Below are 24,749 nucleotides of genomic sequence, written 5' to 3'. Positions count from 1 at the left end.
AGCATTGAAATAACCTGAGAGAGGATCCCACCAACAATGTGGTCTCCCTGCCTATAATAGTCCGAGTGAGTCGAGAAGGGTTTCTTCATGAAGCACATGGCAATTTGGATCTTGCAGATGGCCCGAGGCAGAAACAGCAGCAGCAAGAGGCAAAAAACCATTGTGACACTTACAAAAATATCAGGCCAAGTTAAAGCTAAAAGCTGACTTCTCAGCACCCTCCCCTTACAATGCTAGCTGCAGCATGAGCCTTGTTAGAAGCAAACACACACTGTAAGCACCGTACTTAGCTAAATCTGGAGGTCCACAGATTCCAACCTAGGTTTTAAATCTAAGGGGAAACATTAAAGCATCAACATGAGGCTATGACAGTAACAGAGCCCTGCCTGACCCTAGCCCAGACCTGAACACTGCATGGCCCAGGGGTGTATTTATAAGGGTCTTCAGCGATGGGTGCAAGGCATTCCCAGCTCTTGCATTACACTCTGGAGTTTGTGTTATTGATTTTTCTCTGTGGTCTCTGGACTCCAACAGGCCTGGGCAAGGAGGGGAATCAATAATAGTAATTTGCTAATTACAGGGTGGATAATCACCTCCCCACAGGTCTGCGTCTCCCAGCACACAGTAGCTCAGCTGGAGAAAACATGCTGGTGAGACCTCAGTGACACTGCTCTCCAGCCCTCAGAGGGAGGACTGGTGAAACCAGGCTGACCCATAGTGAGGAAATACTGACAGAAGAGCCAGGAGCCGTTGACTCCTTGTGACAGGAGCCTTTTGTGTCTATTCAGAGAGGATCATTGCTCTGGTCACCTCGGGCTCCTCACATATCACTGTGCTGTACCTCAGAGCTTCCCAGCAGGGAGAGAGCCCACAGCCCCCTTTTCCAACAGCCCGGGCCTGGCCACTGGGCCTAACAGGGGGTTTCCATCAGCTTGTGGGGCCTGTGGCACAAGGACGGGCAGTTCTGATTCCACCAGTAGGACACATGCACTTAGCCGGTCTGTTACAAGAGAGACATTCGCAAGATATTTAGGTACCTAACAGAGTAGACATGTGCCCAGTGGGATTTTCAAAAGTGCCCAAGTGAAAGGAATGGGAGTTAGCCTCTAACCTGCTTCAATGGCTTTAAAAATCTCACTAAGCACCTAAATAGCTTTAAAGATCTGGCCTATCTGCATCTTTGGGCACCTCAACTCCTATGTAAAACTGGCCTACAGTTTATTTCTTAAGGAAACGGTTCTGAACATCCTGCTGATGGGTCCAAACTAGAAAGTAAAGCAGACCAGGAATCGAGATGAAACTGACACATCTGTTTCCAAAAAAAAAAAAAAAAAAGGTTTGAGCAAAGATGAAATGTTGAGGTTGTTTCCATTCTGCAGAGTTGAAAAATAGAAAAGAAAAAACTTTCTTTTTCACAAAATATTTTTGTAAAACAAATGCATGTTTTTTCCCCCTGGAAATTGTATATTTTTGATTCCTCAGTCCCTTTTTCCTCCTTATTTTCCCTTTTGCCACTGAGTGCCATAGAATGAATGATGTACTGACTATTCTCAAAGTCATTGGAACAAGGGGCATGGACTCTTGGTTGCTTATCACCAAGCTTTGTGTGCTAACCACCAGGCTACAAAGCCTCTCAGGCTCTCCCCACTCCTTGACTTTTTAAAATTATTTATCCAAAGTGGAACAGCTTCAACAGGAGAGACTGAAGAACCCTCTCACCCTGTACCACCAATCAACATATCCCATAGGGCAGTGGTGAGGGTACTCACTGGAGAAGTAGAAGGTCCCTGCACAAACCCTTTCTCCCGTTCAGAGGGAGGAGCTGCTTGAACTGGGTGATCTTCTACATCCCCGGTGAGCACCTTACCTGCTGGGCTAAAAGATACAAAGGTGCCCCTCCCCAACTTCTCTGTTGGTGTTTGGGTCCTGATCTGGGAGGAGAACTCTGAGCATGAAGACAGGAACACCTGTCTTCCCCAGAGCAATGGTGGGAATGTGTTCAGATGGAAACATAGGCATACAGGGAACAGTTACTGCAAAAATCTAGGTTTCAAACAAAGGTAGGCACCTACAGGGCTCAGCGACAGCAGAGTGGGCTTTCTGTGGATCCCAGTGGTGCCTGGCTCTGGGATTGAGGTGCCTAAGTCCCTTTGTGTATCAAATCTGTAATGCCTAGTGGGATTTTGAAAAGTATCTAGGTGACTAAAATCCATTTAAATCCATGAGTTTTAGGTGCCCTGGTGCTTTTGAAAATCCCACTAGGCACCTAAATACCTTTAAAAATCTGGCCCTAATCATTTCTGGAAATTCTATCCCCAACTCCCATTGAATTCAATGGCTGCTGGGCACTGTCTCCCTTAGCATCCCCTGAAAACCCAGCCTTATTTTTTATGCATTTAGGGCCTCATCCTGCTCAGAAAAATGCTGCTTATCAAGAGATCACAATTCTGTGCCAAATCTTCCCAAACCTCTATAAAAATACTACTCCCACAGCTGGCTGTGGGTTTTAACCATGTATAACAGCTCTGCACCTCTCAGGTACAATGGTTTCATAGAATCCAGGCCCAGAAGGGACCATTGTGATAATCTAGTTGGACTTTCTGTATAACACAGCCCTCAAAATACTTCCTAGAGCAGATCTTTCAGAAAAACATCCATTCTTCATTTAAAAATTGCTAGTGATGGAGAATCCAACATGACCCATGGTAAATTGTTCCACTGGTTAATTACCCTCACCATTAAAAAAATTACACCTTATTTCCAATCTGGAAACTTCCAGCCATTCAATCGTGTTAGACCTTTCCCTACTAGACTGAAGAGCCCATTATCAAATATTTGTTCCCCCTTGTAGTTATTTATACTATACTGTAATCAAGTCACCCCTTAACCTTCTCTTCCTTTGGTTCTTGAGACTGAGCTCCTTAAATCTATCACTATAGGGCAGGTTTTCTCGTCATTTAATTATTCTCGTGGCTCTTCTCTGATCAATTTATCAACCTCCTTCTTCAATTGTGGACTCCAGAAGTGGTCACCCCAGTAATAAGTACAATAATCTTTGTATTCCTACCTGAGATTCTCCTGTTTATGTACCCAAGGTTCCCATTAGGCCTTTGACCCACACTATCACACTGGGAGCTCATGCTCAGCTGATTATCCACCATCACCGCCAAATCTGTTCCAGAGTCACTGCTTCCCAGGATGGAGTTTCCTGCCTTGTCAATATGGCCTACATTCTTTGGTCCTACATTTACGTGTATCCCGCAGTAAAATGCATATTGTTTGCTTCTGACCAGTTTACCAAGAAATCCAGATCTCTCTGGATCAGTGATCTGTTCGCGTCATTATTTACCACTCCCCCAACTTTTGTGTTATCTAGTGCCTGGGGATCTGTAAGGACCAGTGGCACCCGGCAACAAGTACCCAACTCAAGTACTCATGCGGAAATAAGGAAACAGATCAACAGAGCCAGACGTATACCCAGAAGCCCCCTATTGCAAGACAAACCCAAGAAAGAAACCAACAGGACTCCACTGGCCACCACATACAGTCCCCAGCTAAAACCCCTCCAACACATCATCAGGGATCTACAACCCATCCTGGACAATGATCCCTCACTTTCACAGGCCTTGCGTGGCAGGCCAGTCCTCGCCCACAAACAACCTGCCAACCTGAAGCATATTCTCACCAGTAACCGCACACCGCACCATAGTAACTCTAACTCAGGAACCAATTCATGCAACAAACCTCAATGCCAACTCTGCCCACATATCTACACCAGCGACACCATCACAGGACCTAACCAGATCAGCCATACCATCACTGGTTCATTCATCTGCACGTCCACCAATGTAATATATGCCATCATATGCCAGCAATGCCCCTCTGCTATGTGCATTGGCCAAACTGGACAGTCTCTATGGAAAAGGATAAATGGACACAAATCAGATATTAGGAATTGCAATATACAAAAACCTGTAGGAGAACACTTCAATCTCCCTAGACACACAATAGCAGATCTAAAAGTAGCCATCCTGCAGCAAAAAAACTTCAGGACGAGACTTCAAAGAGAAACTGCTGAGCTTCAGTTCATCTGCAAATTTGACACCATCAGCTCAGGATTAAACAAAGACTGTGACTGGCTTGCCAACTACAAAACCAGCTTCTCCTCCCTTGGTTTTCACACCTCAATTGCTAGAAGAGGGCCTCATCCTCCCTGATTGCACTAACCTCGTTATCTCTAGCCTGCTTCTTGCTTGCATATATATACCTACCCCTGGAAATTTCCACTACATGCATCCGATGAAGTGGGTATTCACCCATGAAAGCTCATGCTCCAATACGTCTGTTAGTCAACAGTGCTAAAGATGTTGATTGTTTTATTCACATTCAATGACTTCTGTGCAGAAGGCTTGACATACAGAAAAGTGATGGAGCCGTACCAGGTAGTCATGACAGTGAGATGGGCTGAGCAAGTGGAAAAGGCCTTTTGCTGGCCTTGAGATGATGAGATTCTCAAGATGGTGTAAATGATGTAAATGTAGGAGACCAGGGTTATTGCACATGAGACAATAACAACAATTGAGATGATGAATGCTGCCAGTTCTACGAGGTGTGTGTCTGTGCAGGAGAGCACTATCCCATGAATCTATGTCATAAACAAAATGATTGATGATGTTAGGGCCACAGAAATACAATCTGGATATTAGGGATGCCACAACAGAGATATCCAGAAACCTAAACAGCCAAGAGGCAAGGGCCAGCTGAGCACAGAAGGTGCTGTTCATGAAGTAGCTGTAGCGCGATGGGTGGCATATGGCCACGACAGCTAGGAAAAAACATTCTGTAGAACCCATGGAGAGAAAAAAAATGTCAGGAGGCAAACTGTAAAAGAGATAGTTTGGCTTGTGCCCAGCATGACACCAATGGCCTTGAGGACACATGCTGTGGTGTACCAGATCTCCATGAAGGAGAAATTGCAGAGAAAGAAGTTCATCGAGTGTGTAACTGTTTGTGGGTCCACACTAAAGCTATGATGGACACATTCCCTAGGATCGTTAGGATGTACACCGCAGAAAAGAGCACAAGGGACATCTGGAATTATCAAGTGCCGGGAAAGCCCAGTAAGATGAACTCCTGCATGCTGGTTTGGTTTTCTGTTTTTTTTACTGGACTTGAAGTCCATCTGCCAAGACATAAGAGAACATTGGAGGCAAGCAGTTAAAATGCTGAACTCACTGTGAGATGCTACACAATCTTGAATGTTCAAGCGCATCATTGTAACATGTTATCCTATTGCAATGACTGTCAACGGCTTTTTCTAGATGAAGTGTCAGTGTGTGGCAAGCAAGGGTGTGAATCTACACCATAATATGTTCCAGCAGCAGGGATTTGCCTGAGCATTCTCCTGCAGCCTTCCCACTGATGGAGTCTTTCCACACTGCAGAGTAAGTCTCTGGCAGCAAATTTCTGTCAGAACATTTCTCCTCCACAGTGAAGTACTCTGGTAGTGGGGAAAGGCTCTGGCAGTTCTCCCAGGTAAAGCCTTTCCTCACTGCCTCTAGAATGTGTAATGGACTCTGCAGAACCAGGCTGGTCTCCTGGTGAAAGCACCATCCTGGCAGCCTGGAGATCAACATTCTAGTCCTGTCTTTGCCAAACCCTCACTACACAGGGGGAGCTTTGGTGTGTTACTTAAGCCTCATCCCCTCAGCCTCATTTTCCCCACCTGTCAAATAATGGCAAATGCCAAAAATTGGACCACTTCCAATTTTTGAGCACAGACAAAGAGCTGGACAGAGGAAGCCACAACCGTGGATTTTAGTGGTTCTACAAAACCAAGGACATATGCTTCATATACTTGACACCATCTCTAGGGACCCAGTCTATTCCCCATTTCAATATATTCTGATATTGAGCACTCCCGTGACAGAGGGATGCAAGCTGGCAAGTGTATAAGGGAGGTATTGTACCTTGGAGGGGTGTCTCTGAAACACTGGGTAAAATGTTGAAAGCTGTAGGGGCCAAATTCTTAAAGGTATTTAGGTTCCTAACCTCATTTAAATCAATAGAAGTCAGGTGTCTAACCTGCTGAAGGGCTTTTTTGAATCCCTCAGGACATCTACCTTCAACTGATCTCCAAAGAAGATTGCAGCTTTACTTAGAAGCTACAGTCTGTACTGCTTGTGGGAGAATTAAAAACTTACAGAAGGGCTAGTTCCTGAGGGACATTCTAGAGAATTTGCCTCATGTTCTTTTCTGTCTGTGAAGTTTGGCCAACTCACACATTTATGTATTTGGACTGCATTAAACTTCTGACAACTCCTGCATGCTCTAGCCTCATGCTGTACCTGCCTCCATGAGCTGTGGGCGTTCTCCTGAACAGAGTTGAATGAAAAATAGAAGTAGAAAAGGGTCTTGAAATGAAAAAAAATAGTTTTGCAATAAATTTAAAAAATGTGAAGTCATTTTCATTTTGAAGGATTAAAAATGGACCTTTATTTCAAAGTTTCTTTCACAATTTTCTAAAAATATGTTTCTCAAAACTTCTCTCTCTCTTTCTCTCTCTCTGTGGGTTGTGGGAGTGTTTGGAAAGGAGGTTGAGAGTGTGTGTGTTTTGCTGATCTCTCTGTGTTGCTTTCTATTGGGAAAATGGGATTTTTTTGTGTTTGTTTAGTTTTCGTATTATTGTGGGTTTAATGTCAGGATTTCTTTTGGTTTAGCCAGCCAAGTGGGACAGGGACCTCAATTTGCTGTGGATTCTGAGGATTTTACACATGGTCCCACTCGGCGTCATTTCCCCCCCGCTGTAAAATAATAGCAAATGCTAAAATCTGACACCCACCCCCTTGCTGGAGACAAAGAGCTGCACAGAGGAAGCCACAAAAGTGAATTTTATTGTTCATACCAAAAAAAAGGAATTATGCTTCATATATTTGATATGATCTACTGGCACATAATCTATTCATCATTTCCTTAGACACAGATACAGACCCGGTGTAAGCAAGGTCTGAATAAGCTTTTCCCTGACATCTAGTGACACGTTGGGGGAGAGAAGTCCATGTTTGCATAGACACACCTACTCTGCCTAGGTGCATAGCATGATGGACCTGTTTTGCCAAAATGATCACTTTTGGCTGGTGTTGGGTTACAAATTGCTTCTGTATTGCTTCTGTTCTGTATTGTTAGGAGGAACCCCCTAGATAATGAACCCGGCCCTTGTTGCTGTTGACTCCACTTGGCAGAAGGGTCACACCCATAACGGGAAGTAAGCTGCACCATCTCAAGCATATAAGGGAAGAACTGCACCTTAGAGCTGTGTATGTGAGATACAGGGTAAAATGTTTTTAAGGTATCTAAAGACCAGATTTTTATAGGTATTTGTGTGCCTAACTCCCGTGGAAATCAATAGGAGTTAGTCAAATAATCTGGTGGTGAACGAGGTTCCTTACTATTTGCCTACATACAGATCTATCTGTTCCTCCCCACTTTACTTATGAGAGAATGGCCACTTGGTAGGTGATTGTCCATCAGCTTTGATGATACCTGGCTAAAGGTGTTAGCTTTGTCCTTTGTCTTTGAGAAACAGATTTTCCACTGCCCAAATTTGTTTGGTAAACACGCTTCAGTCAAGACTTCAGCTTATGTTTGTAATTTTACATATAATGTTACTACACACATTTCTTCATGATATTATTGACGAGTTATTAGCTTTCAAATGACACCTCACAAGGCATATTTTGCAAAACGATTATTGTAATAGTGTGTAGGATGTTAATACAATGTTGCATTCCATCACACCATCATTTGCTGATGCAGAGTATTTTATTTGGAAGGGGGTCAAGGTCTCTTCGATATTTTGAACAATGTTGCTACTTTTCCATTACAGTCTTTGCGGCAGCTCTTGTTTGGGAATGAGCCTGTTCCTTGGAAGTAGCTGACCTTTGCTTTTCTTTAGCGAGCAGGGTTTGGCTTTTGATAGGAAAATTTGCCTGCCTCAGTTTTGAGATGTTACCTGTTTTAATGCTTGGAGATTTCTTAAGTTGAGGCTGCAGGACTCACAGCTGGACTTCCCAGGGCTCCTTGCTTATAAACCGGCAGTGAGGATTCCCAGTCTGTTTCTAGGAGTCTTCTCTCTTTCCTTATTGCAGCAGGTGTAACAAAACTGGTTTGTTGAATTGATTTTACTAATTGTACATGGGTCTCAGCAGCTATCTTGTCTGTCAAATTTGGTTTTCATTTGATTCACTGATTATCTTGGTTTTTATCATTGGTGCAATCTGTCCTCCCTGGGGGCAATATTGTCAGTCTGGACAGCTGCATCACTGAGTGAGCTATTCCTGAATGTGCCAGTGTTTCACTTTGCTGCATCTTGTTTTTCTTGTGGACTGGGATGTTGACAAGCCTGGCAGCTTTCTTGTCTTTAATGGATCTTCTGAATTTACTTCCCATATCTTAAGCTATAAGTAATTGTATATGCTTGTGGTAAAGATTCATCACTTTTGAATGCTTCTTGGGTTGGGCAACTGTTTTTGGATTTGTATTATTTGTGTTACTCTGTTTCTCAGAATGGATATTGCAATTTTTTTTGGGTGCATTAACAATTTCAGAGGCTATTGCCTGTAGCAAATAGCCGACGCTACTGTGGTGGGGCCTGCACTTTTTCTTGGTGTGGTGGGTCAGGATGCCACCCTTTGCCCCTATTCTTGGGCATTGTGGGCTTCACTAGTGCCCCAGTGGGAGACAGAGAGGAGTGGGGAAGGGACCCAGGTTTACTCTCCTACTCAGGATCCCAGCCCCTTCAGCTCCGCTTGGGCAGGGTTTCCCTTCCCCTCTGGCTAACAGCAATAATCCTCCAAACTCTAGTCAGCTCTCCTTCCCTCTCTCTGTCTGACTGAAGCAGGGTATTTTTATTAGGTCTTTGCCGCCAGGTGCTCCAATTCCGTGTAGTAACCTTTCCCTCGCAGCCCTGCGCAGAGGATTCAGGGGGCCTGGGGCAAAGCAACTTTGGGGGCCCCTTCCATAAAAAAAGGTTGCAATACTATATTCTCATGGGGGGCCCTGTGGGGCTCAGGGCCTGGGGCAAATTACCCCATTGTCCCCCCCCACCCCCACCCCCGGGCAGCCCTATTCCCTAGTCCATGGGAAATAAGGCCTTGATCTTCCTAGGGCTTATATACCTCCTATATACAACTCTTCTACTGCTCTCTGGCCTTGCTGTATCACATGCCATATCTCAAACACACTATTGCTCTCTCTCTCTCTCCCCCCATATATATAGAATCATAGAATCTCACGGTTGGAAGGGACCTCAGGAGGTCATCTAGTCCAACCCTCTGCTCAAAGCAGGACCAAACCCAACTAAATCATCCCAGCCAGGGCTTTGTCAAGCCTGACCTTAAAAACCTCCAAGGAAGGAGATTCCAAAACCTCCCTGGATAACCCATTCCAGTGCTTCACCACCCACTTAGTGAAAAAGGTTTTCCTAATATCCAACCTAAACCTCCCCCACTGCAACTTGAGACCATCACTCCTTGTTCTGTCATCTGGTATCACTGAGAACAGTCTAGATCCATCCTCTTTGGAACCCCCTTTCAGGTAGTTGAAAGCAGCTATCAAATCCCCCCTCATTCTTCTCTTCTGCAGACTAAACAATCCCAGTTCCCTCAGCCTCTCCTCATAAGTCATGTGCTCCAGCCCCCTAATCATTTGTCTTGCCCTCCACTGGACTCTTTCCAATTTTTCCACATCCTTGTTGTAGTGTGGGGCTCAAAACTGGACACAGTACTCCAAATGAGGCCTCACCAATGTCTAATAGAGGGGAATGATCACATCCCTCGATCTGCTGTCAATGTCCCTACTTATACAGACCAAAATGCAGTTAGCCTACTTGGCAACAATGGCACGCTGTCGACTCATATCCAGCTTCTCGTCCACTGTAACCCCTGTCCCTGCCTGCAGGTATATGGGATCTTGGGGAGCAATTACCACACGGGTCGGGTGCAAATTCATTTCTTTATTAAAGGAAAAAGGGAGTGGTGAGATTTTAACAATGAAATACAATGGGATGGGGTGTATAGGGGGTTTACAATAGACAATGATGGTGGGGGGGAGGTTTCTTATTGAACAATGTAGGGAGTTCTAACAGTGGGGTACAGTAAGTGGGGTTTAGCACAATGGGATACAGTACAGTTAATAAGCAACTCAACTTTATATAGGAACAGCTCTAGATACAGTGTGGAATGTAAAACATACCAAAAGGAAATGCAAAATAAAATAGCTTCTATATAGAATGGTCAACAATCTTAGATAGAATGTGTTAAGTGATTGGTGGCCTTATACACAATGTAACACAATAGTATTAATGCAAATACAAAGTATATCAGAAAGGTGGAAGTAAAATGTGAATCACAGTGCAATAATACAATATGGGTGATAAGTGAAATTATGCAGTGTAGACTTAATTTGTGAGGCTGTGATAGCAAGAGTGTACCCAAAGGCTGGGTCAAGAAACAGGAGGGGGGAATGATAGTGGCAACTGATGAGAGATGCAGCTGCAAGCAGTGAGAGACTCTGAAGCCCTGCGAGGTCAGGACAACAGAGCAGTGTGTGTGTGTGGGGGGGGAATTTGGGAAGTTCAGATGGTGATGCAGACATGGGGAAGAAAGCAGCAAGAACCTTATCTATCCTCTAACTTAATCAAACTTGTATAAAATGACAAGCAGCTTCTACAAAGTAACAAAACAGGTACAGAATACAATCAGGCAATGACTTTTTAAATCTATCTTAACCAATGACTAGGCAAAACAACAAATATCACAATTCTAAGCAAACTACAACAAGCAGCTATATGGAGCAACAAAACAACGAACTATAGCAAGGCATGTGAGACTTAGAAGCTTTATAATCTTAACAAACTATGACTTATTAAACTAAAGAAACAAAACCTATGGTGCACCTTATGCTATGGGGAAGTTACAGAGGGCAGAGTGGTATGTGCCCAGAATACAGCTCCCAAGGCAGCCCCCAAGGAAGCCAAGGGAGGTGGCTGCAGCAGTGGATACAGCTGAAAACAGTGGGTCCAAGGCAAAGCCCACAGGAGCAGAGCTTAACAGCAGCACCAACTTACTTTTAGTGGCAGAGTGCCACGGAGTTTAAGAGAGAGGTTTTAAAACAAAAACCAAGGTTTAGCTTGAGTCTGTGTGCTGGGGAGACAGAGCCAGCAGCTAAAATAATAAAACAAAAGTATAGAAAGTTACACAGAGGGATTCTTACCAGCCCCCAAGGCAGCAGCAGAGGCAGAAGCAGCAAGAACATCAGAAGGCTTGGTACAGTCTAGATAATCAGGAGATCTCTCAGGCAGCAATTCGTTCTTCATGGGGGGGTTCAAAAAACGGGGGACGCTCAAAAATAAAACGAGAGCGGAGAAAGGCTCCCCAGAACCCCCTGGCTGATCAGACCAGGCAGCAATGCAGGAACCTTTCTAAAGTCTGTTCAGAAAATGTCTGTTTATAAAGGCAAACATAGGCAGCTCCCCCTCTTACAGGGAGGAGAGAAGGCAGGGAGAAGACTGCAGGCAGCCACTGGCATGTCTGGGCAAGTACTGTGCAATAGGTGACTCAAAAGCACATGAGGTCTATGACTCATGCCCAGGATCTTAAACACACAATAGGTCTTACAGCTCTGGACATTGCCTACCCTACACCAAGCCCAGGTTTTAACAAGGTGATAACAGGACTAACCCTTTGAACAGGGCAGTGGTCCCACTTAGCACAAGTGGCCATCCCTTTGAGAAGGGCAATGGCTCTTGTTAAACAACTTAAGGGGCCCTCCCTTTGAGAAGGGCAGTGCCCCTGTTAGACAACTTAACATCCAGGGAGGGGCGGCCACCGGAGGAGAACAAGAACAAAATGGAGTAAGGGGACAGCTGTAAGAACAAAATGGAGCTGTAACAGACAACCCCTAGGTCCTTTTCTGCAGAACTGCTTCCTAGCCATTCGGTTCCTAGTCTGTAAGAGTGAATGGGATTCTTCCATCCTAAGTGCAGGACTCTGCACTTCTCCTTGTTGAACCTCATCAGGTTTCTTTTGGCCCAATCCTCTAATTTGTCTAGATCCCTCTGTATCCTATCCCTACCCTCCAGCGTATCTACCACTCCTCCCAGTTTAGTGTCATCTGCAAACTTGATGAAGGTGCAGTCCACGCCATCCTCCAGATCATTAATGAAGATATTGAACAAAACCAGCCCCAGGACCAACCATTGGGGCACTCTGCTTGATACCAGCTGCCAACTAAACATGGAGCCATTGATTACTATCCATTGAGCCTGATGATCTAGCCAGCTGTCTATACACCTTATACTCCATTCATCCAGACGATACTTCTTTAACTTGCTGGCAAGAATACTATGAGAAACTATATCAAAAGCTTTGCTAAAGTCAAGGAATAATACATCCAATGCTTTCCCCTCATCCACAGACCCAGTTATCTCTTCATAGAAGGCTATTAGGTTAGTCAGGCATGACTTGCCCTTGGTGAAGCCATGCTGATTCTTCCTGATCACTTTCCTCTCCTCTAAGTGCTTCAGAATTGATTCCTTGAGGACCTGCTCCATGATTTTTCCAGGGACTGAGGTGAGGCTGACTGGCCTGAAGTTCCCCAGATCCTCCTTCTTCCATTTTTTTAAAGATGGGCACTACATTAGCCTTTTTCAAATCATCCGGGACCTCCCCCGATCGCCACAAGTTTTCAAAAATAATACCCAATGGCTCTGCAATCACATCCGCCAACCCATTTAGCACCATTGGATGCAGCGCATCCGGCCCCATGGACTTGTGCTCATCCAGTTTTTCTAAATAGTCCTGACCCACTTCTTTCTCCACAGAGGGCTGGTCACCTTCTCCCCATACTGTGCTGCCCAGTGCAGCAGTCTGGGAGCTGACCTTGTTTGTGAAAACAGAGGCAAAAAAGCATTTGAGTACATTAGCTTTTTCCACATCCTCTGTCACTAGGTTGTGGCAGGGGAGGCGGGTCCAGAGGGAGGGACAGAGAGATGGGGGAAAGGGAATGGGGCTAAACTCTCCTCTCTCCTAAGCTGTATGCAGGGAAGCAGGGTAGCAGCATATAGGAGTGAACGTTAGAGGGTACAGGGGGGAAGGGAAGAGCAACCACCCCTCCCTGCTAGGCTGCAGGCAGGGGAGCAGGACGCCAGTGGTGAGGGGACAGAGGCAGGTAAGGTGCTGGTGGTGATGGTGGTGGTAATGGGGTCCTCACTTCTCCCTCCAGAGGAATGGAGGTGGGGATGGGGGGAAGGTTAGAAAGGCCCCACCTTCCCCACACAAGCAGCAGTCCTCCAGGGAGGGAAGGAAGGAGAGAGCTCCAGACAGCTGAGCCACGAGATCAGACTGACCAGTCGCTGTAGTGAGGCCAGTGGGCTCCCTCCCCACAGCAGTTCAAGGGATCATTACACTCCCCTTGTCAGGCGGAACCTAGATCACCCTGCCCCCTGTGCTGGAAGTCTAAAAGGCAGGCCCTGCAGCACAGCTGGGTTTGAACCTGCGGAGGAGAAGGACACTTCCCCTGTTGTGCAGCATCCCAGAGGGGAATCTATGCCTGGTGTTCCTGATCCTCAGACACCATCAAAGACTGGCCCAGAGGAGCCGGAAGAGGCCTGGAGGCCACAGGTATCAACCCCCTGGGAGGCAGGAAGTGCAGCGTGTTGCAGCTGGATCCCCACCGATGGAGGGGCAGCCGATCCTGCCCAGGTGGCTAACTCCTTACACTTCCCTGAGAAGCTCCTGCTCTGGAGAAGGATCCTCTCTTACCAGTCAACTGTAGACTGTTTCTTTGCTGGTTGTCTGAGCTCCACCCAGGCTCAAGCCAGCCCTGAGACTGTTGTGGCTGCCTGAGCCTCCTCAAGCCCAGGCCCCAGCTCAGTTATAGACTCTGCCTAAGGGTTGGCAGCAGGAGCCGCCCAAGTTGGTCCTGTTGGTGTTAGGGTTACACCAATGTAAATGAGATACTCACTCACTCTATCTATCATCAACCTTGCACATAAAATGAGTAGCCATAGCACTAGTGGGGTCTCTGGCTCTTCTTATTTTTAGGATAAAAACTCTGATCAAGGTATCAATGCATTTGTTCTTTGTGGATTTTTTTGTTTCTTTGTTTGTCCATTTTTTAATTTATATTTTTGGAGTTGTTTGATGCTTTTATTTGTTTCTTTGTTGCAGTTATGTTTGAGGCAGGGCCGGCTCTAGAGTTTTTGCCGCCCCAAGCAGCGCACTGAATTGCCGCCCTGGGCGGGGGGGGGGGCAGTCCCTGCGCCCTTAGGGCGGCAGGCGTGTCTAAAGGGCTGTGGGCTCCCCGCTGCGCGGAGCCCAGAGCCTTTTAAATCCCAGCCGCGGCCGGAATCAGAAGGCTCCGGGCTGCCCGCTGCGGCGGGGAGCCCAGAGCCTTTTAACTCCCAGCCGCGGCTAGGATTTGCTGGGGCGGGGGCGGCGCTCTGGCGGCTGCGGGTTGGCAGCTCCGGTGGACCTCCCGCAGGCAGGACCGCCCAGAGGATTCCGGGGGCCCGGAGTCTTTGGCGGCGGGGGGCCCCTTCCGTTCCGGGACCCGCCGCCAAAGTGCCCCGAAGATCCGCAGGGGGGGGGTCCCCGCCGCGGGTCTTCGGGGCACTTAGGCGGCGGGTCCCGGAACAGAAGGGGCCCCCCGCTGCCGAAGACCGGGCTGCGCTTCAGCGGCGGCGGGTCCTCTTTTCCCCACCCCGGCCGGTCCCCTTCCACCCGGCCCGGCGGGTCTCGCTTCCCTTCCCCCCCGCCTGGACCGACCCCGGCGGGTCTCGCTTCCCTCCCCGGCCCGGCCCGGCCCGTCTCGCTTCCCTTCCCCCCCCGCCTGGACCGACCCCGGCGGGTCTCGCTTCCCTTCCCCGCCTGGACCGGCCCGGCGGGTCTCGCTCCCTCCCCTGCCCGGCCCCGGCGGGTCTCGCTTCCCTTCCCCCCACGACCCGGCCCGGCCCCGGCGCGCGTCCCTTCCCCCGGCCCGGCCCGGCCCGGCCCGGCGGGTCTCGCTTCCCTACCCCGCCCAGCCCCGGAGGGTCCTGAGCTTCGTCCCGCGCTCAGAGCCGCGTGGGGAGGGCGGGGCTGTGAGCTCCACGCCGAGCGGAGGCAGCTGCCCTGCCCCTCCCCACGCCGCTCTGAGCGGGCGGCTCAGGGGCTCGGCAGGAGACTCAGCGCTCGATGCACCGAGGCTCCAAGAGAGGGGCGGAGGCGGAGCCTCCGCTTTTCTCTTGGGGCCCCTCAGGCCCAGGGCAAATTGCCCCTTTGCCCCCTTTGCGGCCCTGCCCGCAGGCATGCCTGCGGGAGGTCCACCGGGGCCATCTGCCGCCCTCCCCAGGATGCCGCCCCAAGCGGGTGCTTGGCCCGCTGGTGCCTAGAGCCGGCCCTGGTTTGAGGAGGGAAGGCCTGGAGAGATGGGGAGGGTTTGGTTAGTGTGACATTACTTAGAGCACCATCTAGACTGCTAAACAGCTGTATCTCCTCTGTTCTCCAACCTGGGGTGCCTCTTACACTGCTCTACTGTGAAGACATTGACTCCTGGTCAGTAAATACACAGTCTCCAGCATGTCATTTGCTCCCAGGTACATAGTATTGAGTGCTACTAGCTAGCCACTCATGAATTACACTGCAGCAGAACTCCCCCAGACTCTCAGTCCCAGGCCTTCCCCCAGAAATGTGTTTTTTATACTGCCCAACACACTACTGGATGACAGAAGTTCATCTAAAGTTCGTCATTTCATCAAAAGGAAATTATAGGCATAAGCCTTGTTGTTCCAAATGGTTTTTCCCATACACTTTAACCCAAACATATCAGTTGGATAAAACTAGAGAACAAGTTTATTGACCACAGTAAGAAAGGAAAGGTTTTAAGTGGCTACATGTAATGAAACATAAAAGTCAGAATTGGTTACAAAGGAAGGGAAAGACAAAATGTAAACTAATGGCTAACTTAACGAGCTAGCAGAATTCAAAGCAAAGGCATTTCTCTCGCCACATGCTGCAGTAAATTTCACAGCCTGGGTCTCTTTTCAGTCTAGAACATTCTCCCCTTCTTTCAGTGTCCTTCAGATATTCATTGATGTCATGAGCAGAGAGATGGGAGGAGGAATGGGGGCAAATGTTTTCCTCCCCGTCTTTATAATTCAAATTATTGTGCTAGAAACATCCTTGCTGAATCTTGATGGACATGAGGCTTGAATGGTCCCTGTGATGAAATGTAAATTTCCTGTTCAATCTTTCCTCTGTCCAAAAATGATTTTCACCAGCTGAGATACTGGCCCATTACACATTTTAAATCCATATTCTTTGTGTGTGAATTGAAACCAAAGATGAGAGAGAAGTTCCAAACCTGTCTGCATGTTCTTAGTCCTTAATTACAAGAGTGGAACTTTTAATGGTTAAGGAGCGCTTCTTTCCCTCTACAGATTGAAGTTTGGAGTTCAATGTTGCTAAGATTTTCTGTACCCAATCATCAGCTTCTATTAGCTTCTATCAGCTTCTATTAGGATGAATGGCCCGACATCTTTCTTTCTTTCTTTCTTTCTTAAGGCCAGATACTTAGTGAGCAACAATATCCCTACCTACTCTGAAGTCAACACAACTGTGTCGCTTTACACCAGCTTATGGTCTGGCCCTTAGTTTTTAGTGTTTGCCCCGGGGTACCTCCTAATGACCAACTTTGAACACCCATGGCAGCCTCAGTTGTCGGCTCCTCTGGTGGATGCATCCCAAGACCTCTGCCCCCCACCCCAAAAAAAATCTCTGCATCCCCTAGAGGTAATTACATGGGGTTAATGAAAGAACAGGCTCTTCCAGGCCAAATGAGGTTCTGGTGCCACTGGGCTCTGAGCTATTGTATGTCACATGTCTGTGCTAGAAATACCTAGGGACACCCTGTAAATACCTAGGGACACCCTTGAGCTGCAGCCCTGGCTTGTTTATATCTTTGCAGGGATGCTGTCATCATGTGAGATCCAGGGCAGGCCATGTTCCCCCTCTTTGGGGACAGGGTTAACTAGAACAGGTTGTCAGAGTGGTGTACTCCAGAGGTGAGATCAGAGCTGGCCTCACAGCCCCGGAGAGCAGATTCAGCTATGCACGTGTGGGAAATGATGAGATTGAGTCCATTCTCCTAAAATTAAATGTTCATTGTTCTCCTTTGAATCTGTGTTTCTTTATAAATATTATCAGCTGATGTCATTATTCACTCCATCAGAATATAGCATCTACTTATGAACACTGGGGTATTTACTGGCAAATATCTAGACAAACACCACTTCAGTCAATGTAGTTAACAGAGGCTTACATTAATTTAAAAAGATGAATCTCTCTCGCTCTCTCTCTCTCTCCCCCTCTCTCATAATTCACAATCAAACAGTAATCTGTCTGCCACAGTGAGAGTATGCGATAGAACAAGCAAAGGTCATATTTATCTTCCTATTCAATCATACACTCTACTTTTATTTACTGTAAGCATACTGTACACAGCCATGCACAAAGATAGTATTTGAGTAATTATTATTAATATCAACATCAGCAGCCTGCAAATTAGCTTTCCTCGAAAATTTGTGATGTTTTGTTGGAAAACTGAAAACTCAGAAATCGGCTATATTGGTTGAGGCCAACAGTCAATCTAGACCAGTATCCTGTCTTCCAACAGTGGCCAATGTCAGATGCTTCAGAGGGAATGAACAGAACAGGGCAATCATTGAGTGATACATCCCCTGTCATCCACTCCCTGCTTCTGGCAAACAGAAGTATACTGATACCTAGAACATGAGGTTGCATCCCAGACTGTCTTGCCTAATAGCCATTTATGGACCTATCTTCCATGAATTTTATCGAATCCTTTTATGAATCCCATTATAGTCTTGGTTTTCACAACATCCCCTGTCAATGAGTTCCACAGGTTGACTGTGTATTGTGTGAAAAAGTACCTGCTTCCTATTAATTTCATTGGGTGACCAGTGTTATTTTATGCGAAGGAATAAATAATATTTCTTTATTCAATTCTCCACACCTTTCATGATTTAACAGACCTCTATTACATCCCCTTTTAACCGCCTCTTTTCAAAACTTGAAAGTCCCAGTCTTTTTAATTTCTCCTCATATGAAAGCTGTTCCCTACTCTTAGTCATTTTTGTTGCCCTTCTCTGTTCCTTTTTCCAATTCTATGTAACCTTTCTGCCTCTTTGAGTTGGCAGCAACAAGGGCCGGGTTCAGTATCCAGGGGTTCCGTTTCAATAACGCAATGCAAAACCGGCTTGAGCCCCCACCCAGTGACCTGGGACAATTACATACCACCGCCCTGGGCAGCTCTAGGAGGCAATACTTCCCCTCTCACAAGCACGGAGTCTGAGTGTAGCAAAATCCTTTTAATAAAGGAGGGAAACAATGCGGCCTTATGTTGGGGAACCACCACAAACAGGAATCATAACACAAACCATGAGCAAAAGAGCCACCTCCAAGTAAGCTTGGCAATGTCCTTTTCCCCTCAGGGTCTTAAGTAGAATCACCCCAAAGTCCAACAACCCAAAAGTCTCTGTCCCTGGTCCGTGGTGCCTCAGAGTTCAAAAGTTTATCTGCAGAGTTTTACCCGCCAGCCTGGGTGGAATTGGGGGAGGGTACACGGGGTGTTAAGGGGCACCTTATGTGGGCCGAGTCCGACTGCCCTGCCTCTCCATGAAGTTCTGCTGCAGCCTTCACCATGAACGGCTCCACTCCTCCAGCTGTTCCCGCAAACTGCTCCGCTCTGCTCCACTTGCTGTTCCCTGGGCCAATCCAACTCTCCCATAAGCTGCTTCACTCTGCCAGCCGTCCCATGAATCACTCCAGCTGTACCTGCAAACTGCTCAGCTCCACTCTGCTGCACCCCACTCCAACCATTCTGCAAACTGCTCTGCCAGCCGCTTAGCAATATAGCTTCAGGCTCCTCTACTAGTTAACACAGCACTCAGTGATCTCATCTCAGTAATTTTAGCTCTTTTAGTGGTTTCAGCTCTTAGTGAGTTCAGCTTGTAGTAAGGGATGGGCCCAAAGTGAATTCAGCTCAGCAGCCTCTAGATGGACTCCTAATGGAATCAAAATTAGCTCTGCTATTCAACAGTGGGGAGGGGAAAGGAGAGAGGGAGGGGGAGAGAGAAAAGTGCAATTGGTGTGTAGGCCCTCAAAAGGAGCCCATACCATCAAGATCACATACCTGTCCCCAGCCTCTCTCAATTCACTGGGTTTTGGATCCGATGTCCCTTGTCTAGCAAGTGCTACTTAGTTGATGGTGAGACCCTCTGTCATAAAACAGTCTCATAGTCTTTCATTCACATAATCAGGGTAACAACACTTTATTCCTCCTACCCCAATAACCAAGAAATTGGGGATCCCATGGCTGTCCAAATGACCATTTTTGGTTGCCGTGGGCTCATGCTAGGCAGAGTGGATGTGCCTATGCAAACAAGATCAGCCCCCTAAATTAATTCATAATTCACCACCAGATTTTAGGGTAGAGCTCTTCCTGACTCTGCTTACATCTAAGATATCTTTTTTGAGATGGGGTGACTGCATCTGTACCAAGTATTCAAGATGTGAGCATATAATGATTTATACAGCAGCAATATGATATTTTCTGTCTTATTATCTATCTCTTTCTTAATGATTCCCAACATTCTGTTCGCTTTTTTGAATGCAGCTGCACGTTGAGAAGATGTTTTCAGAGAACTATACACAATGACTTGAGTCGCAACAGATAATTTAGACCCCATAATTTTATATGTATAGTTGGGATTATGCTTTCCAATGTGCATTACTTTACATTATCAATACTGAATTTCATCTGCCATTGAGTTGCCCAGTCACCCAATTTTGCGAGATCCCTTTGTCACTCATCACACTGTGCTTTGGATTTAATTCTCTTGAGTAGTTTTGTATCATCTGCCAATTTTTCCACCTAACTGTTAGTCCCCTGCCCCCTTTCTGAGAGAATAGGTAGACCACAGTTCACTTCCTGAATGTTAACAGACTTGGGCTGCAGCTTCATAAAACTATTCCACTCTCAATGAGCCATTACTGCTTTGCTACAGATTAGTTCCCCGGAAACAAAGGGCTAACCAACAGCTCAGCGACATGTCACAAAATCCAGTTGTCTGTCACCTAGGTAAGCAGCTGTACTTTGTCAGAAAGAAGGGTATAATTGAGAAATGTGCATATTGGCAATGGAAACAGCTGGGGTCCTGTGTAAACAGACTGGCTGTTGCATGAACCTCAACTGGAGATAATCCTCAAACTGCAGAAAATAGTATAAGAATAGATAACAAACAACATAGATCCCTTCGCCGTCATTCCTTTCTCTCTGCTCATGGCATCAAAAACTCCTCAAAAACACTGAACTGGGGGATGAGTCCTGGCTCGGAGACTTCCAGCCAGTAAAAGGCTGAAAAGAGCATGTGTTGTGAAAAAAACCCTTTGTTTTGAATGTATTTACCTTGCTAAATTAGATATTCATTTGCATTTTATCTTTTATTTTCTTTGTAACCAATTCTGACTTTTTTGCTTCATTATTTGTAATCACTTAAAATCACTAAAATCCCCAAACTTCTCAGAGCAGATGAGAGAGACTCGGGTAAGTTAGTTCTCCTGAGCTACTAATCAAAGGATCCAAAGCTTTAACTAATTAAAACTCTATCTTTTTTTTTTGGGGGGGGGTGAACTATATACTGAAATGAAAATGTATTCTTCTGTTAGAGGCCCACACCTTCCTCCAGACCAAAGCCCAGGTCCTAGACAGCACTTGTGCACATGCATAAGATGGGAAAACTCAAATGTGAAAGTTACACATGTGCTTAAGTGCTTTGCAGGATCAGGACCCGAGACACATGATCTCAGACACAGAGTCAGGCCTATGGTTTCTTAATGAGCACTTCTTTCCCAAAGTCTACTAGGGATTTCATTTTTGATACTGATGTTATGTGGGAGGCGCTCTGATACTATAGGGATAAGTGGCAGTATAAAGCCCTAAGACAGACAGAATCTGAGCTATCTCCAAAAGCAGCAGCATTGGATTTAGAATCTAGTTTGGCAGCAGGAAAACCCATGGAAAAATCTCTCTCTTGTTCCAAAGGAAGTCAGCCTCCTTTTGGGGGACAGTTTATTCCAGGAAAGCTCTCTGAATATCTTTGAAGCTGCCCAGTCTGTGTCTCACTACCTCCTCAGGGAAGGTCGGGGCAAAATATCATGTGACTATGGTTCAGAGGGGGCAGGTGAAAAAAGCCACCAGGTAAAAAAAGGTGACCTTAATAGAGGACTAGATGTTTGGGGAAAAGCAGATGTGGAAAATTGTAGTAGCATTATAGGAGTAACAAAAGGGAAATCCATGGGGGGTATCTGCTTAACATCTTAGATGTCTATACACAAATGGAAGGAGTAATAATAAAGAGGACTAAACAGTAAAATCTGGGAGTTGTAGTACATAAGTCATAATTGAGCTTAACTGGCATCACAGATACTTGATAGGCTAAATCTCAGGACTAGAATATTGGTATAGAGGGCTATAGCTTGGTCAGGAAGGACAGGCAGGAAAAAAAAAAGAGAGGACGTATTGCATTGTACACTTGTTCTGAGGTCCAGAAGGAGGTGAGAAGCAGACCAGTTGAAAGTCTCTGAGTAAAGATAAAAGAAGGAAAAAACAGGGGGGATGTCCTGGTAGGGGTCTATTACAGACCACCCAATCAGGAAGAGGAGGGAGATGAGGCATTTCTAGAACAAAAACCAGAAATATTCAAAACACAAATCCTGATGATAATAATGGGGGATTTTACCTACCTAGACAGCTGTTAAAAAAGAAATATGGCAAAAAACAAAATTATCCAGTAAATTCCTGGAATGTACTGGGGACAATGCTTTGTTTCAGAAAATGGAGGTAGTAACCTGAAGGACAACCATTTTAGACTTTATTTTGACCAACAGGGAGGAGCTGGTTCTGAATGTGAAGGTGGAAGGTGATTTGGGTGAAAGTGATTACGAATGATAGATTTCATGATTCTAAGGAAAGGAAGGAGTGAGAATGACAGAAGGAGGACTACAAAAAGCACACTTCAATATACTCAAAGAATTGGCAGGTAGCCACCCATAAGGAAAATATCTAAGGCATAAAGGAGTTCAGGAAAGCTGGCAGTTTCTCATGGAGACAATATTAAAGGCACAACTGCCAATACAAAGGAAAGATAGGAAGAATAGTAAGTTTTTAATGACCTGAAAATCAAAAAGAAATCCTACAAAATGTGAAACGGAAGAATTACTAAGGAGAAGTACAAAAGAATAGCATATATGTGTAAGGATAAAATCAGAAAGGGTAAGGCACAAAAACAGTTATACATAGCAAGGGACAAATGTAATTGGAATTATTTTTCCATATGGTTTACTGCAAAGAGTGTCATCACTCTGAATGCTTTAAAGGCAACATAACTTCCAAAATCAAGAGTTGGCTCTACATATGACACCACACTGTATCAAACACAATAAAAATTAAGTATAAATTTCAATTCATTGTAAAAGAATATAAAATCAATATTTGTAATACAGTTCAGTAAGGTTTCATCAGGCTTTTTGATCAACCAAATTAAAAAGCAGAGGGAAACCAACCAACCATACTCAAGGGTCACTGTGCATTCTCCAAGGCAGTTTCTTCTCTTTCTTTGTTTGGTGCTTTTATTTATATAAATTCAACCAGGAGCAGATTTTCAGGTAAAACCAATACTGGAAAGTGTGGTAAGCTGAGAGAGGGACCAAACCAAAATTCAAAGTGATGTTGAGAGAATGAGAAATTCTACACTGGAGCAAATATAGCCATCTATTGAACTGCTTACCTGTATGGGCCCAGATATTGAAATGTATTTAGGTTCCTAAAAGCTACTGATTTCAGTGCGAGTTAGGAGCCTAAATACCTTTGAGGATCTTGTCCATGTAATTACAGCACATACCTGGTCAGCAGCTGATTGTGTGGTATGCTACAGTCACATCGATGTCATAATAGTGCTTGCATAATCTGAACTGGCTATCCTGGCCATGACAGACTGAGAGGCCAGCTGCCTACCAGGACAGGAGCTCTTTGGAGAAAGGACTGGAGGAAGTGGTGAAAAAAGACTAAAACATGAATAATCTTGTGAGTGAACAGGAGGTAATTGAGAGAGGTAAGGGTCAGCATTGTATTTTCTAGATCCAGTCTATTCACACACACATTCAGAAAGCCTAGGCATACAGATAGATTAGTTGTAATGTTCTCCATTTGTATGACCAGAACCTCAGCTGCTGTAAACCAGTGTTGCTCTGTTGTCTTCCTTGTAGCTGTGTTGATTTACACCAGTTGAGGACTTGGCCTACAGCCTCTGGACCTGGAAACTTTCCTGAGAATCTGAGTTTCTATTGAATGTTATGGGGGAGGTCTGACTAAGCAAAACTCTTAAAGCATGTGCTTAACTTTAGGTCTCTTTGTTGGCTTAGAGTTAAGCATGTGATTAGGATGCTGAATCAGGGTGTAGGTGCCTTAATATGGATTTAGGTGCTTAAGTTTAGGCACCCAGTTTTGAAAATTTGGGCCATAAATTATTATTCTGTATGCTATCAAACCTCATCAATTGATAGTAAAGAGGGAAAGGAAGATTATTTTACATGGGGATCTACTTGAAAGGAACAAATTTTCTTCATTATGATTTCCTCCCAAACACACTGGGTCCTTCAGCACACAAACCTGGTCATCAGGAGGAAGGAAGAGAATTTACATGATTCCCAGGTCATCCTCTCCTCACAGTGTTTGGGCACCTGCAGAATCTTTACTGGATAGTGAATTAAAGAGGCCAGCACCAATTCTACTATCAGTGGTAACCAGCCAAATCCTTTTATTACATTTCAGGTGTTTATAATGAGGTTGTTTCCCTCCTGGCACACATGGATGACCAAGATAAGGACAGAATTGCCCTCAGGATTGCCTCTATAGCTAAGACCAAGCTGGCTAGTGTTGTGAGAGTTCTGCTGGAGAAATTGCAACAGGATAAGGTAAGGCAGTTTCATGAAATTAAATCTGCTTTCCATGTGTCCTCACCAAATTCTGCCTGACTTCCTGGGGGAATGCATGGGGGTAATTCAGTATAGAACTTGGCCTGGTGCACCAGCAGCATAATCTGTATTCACCCTTCTATCCTCCATGATGCAAAATGCTGTTATTACAGATCAGGCTGATATAATGCTCTATAAAAAGAGCATTGTCCGTTTTCACACAGTGGAGTACATGGGTTGTATTTAATAAAAGTACACTATAGGACCTGCAGTAATCTCTTCCAATAATACTTTGCCCTTCTTTAGCATCTTCATCCAAAAATCTCAAAGCACTTACCTAACACTAGTGAATTAAGACTCACAGCACCCTTGTGAGAATGGTAAGCATGATCCCCATTTACAGATGATTTGTGTCACAGGGAATTCAGTTACTTGCTCAACACCACTTAGCAAGTTAGTAAAAGAATGTGAATAAAACCCAAGTGAACTGACTCCCTGCTCTTATTCCTAACCAACACTCATGTCATCATAAGAAAGATTATTGAGATTATAGCACTGAAGGGACCTTATCTATATATTTTCCGGGGAGGGGGGGTGGATTCTGCAACAAAAAAATAAAAATGATGCGCACAGTATTTTAACATTTCTGCAAATATA

General features: G+C 45.5%; 1 protein-coding gene across 1 annotated transcript in view; it reads right to left on the bottom strand.

Annotated features, from left to right (window-relative positions):
* LOC120379995 (vomeronasal type-2 receptor 26-like) overlaps positions 1 to 23,058 on the bottom strand; it is a gene marked incomplete at its 5' end in the record, with an annotated part of 39,748 nt that extends 16,690 nt beyond the window's left edge. Inside the window, one exon of the mRNA XM_039497503.1 lies at positions 23,021 to 23,058. Coding sequence (XP_039353437.1) covers positions 23,021 to 23,058 — 38 coding nt within the window. The remainder of the gene's footprint in view (positions 1 to 23,020) is intronic.
* Between the last annotated feature and the right edge of the window lie 1,691 nt (positions 23,059 to 24,749).

The sequence above is a fragment of the Mauremys reevesii genome, linkage group 13 (assembly GCF_016161935.1).
Source record: "Mauremys reevesii isolate NIE-2019 linkage group 13, ASM1616193v1, whole genome shotgun sequence".
In the NCBI taxonomy this organism is placed as follows: Eukaryota; Metazoa; Chordata; order Testudines; family Geoemydidae; genus Mauremys; species Mauremys reevesii.
The sequence above is the reverse complement of the archived record's forward strand: the minus strand, read 5'-3'. Positions and strand labels throughout refer to the sequence as shown.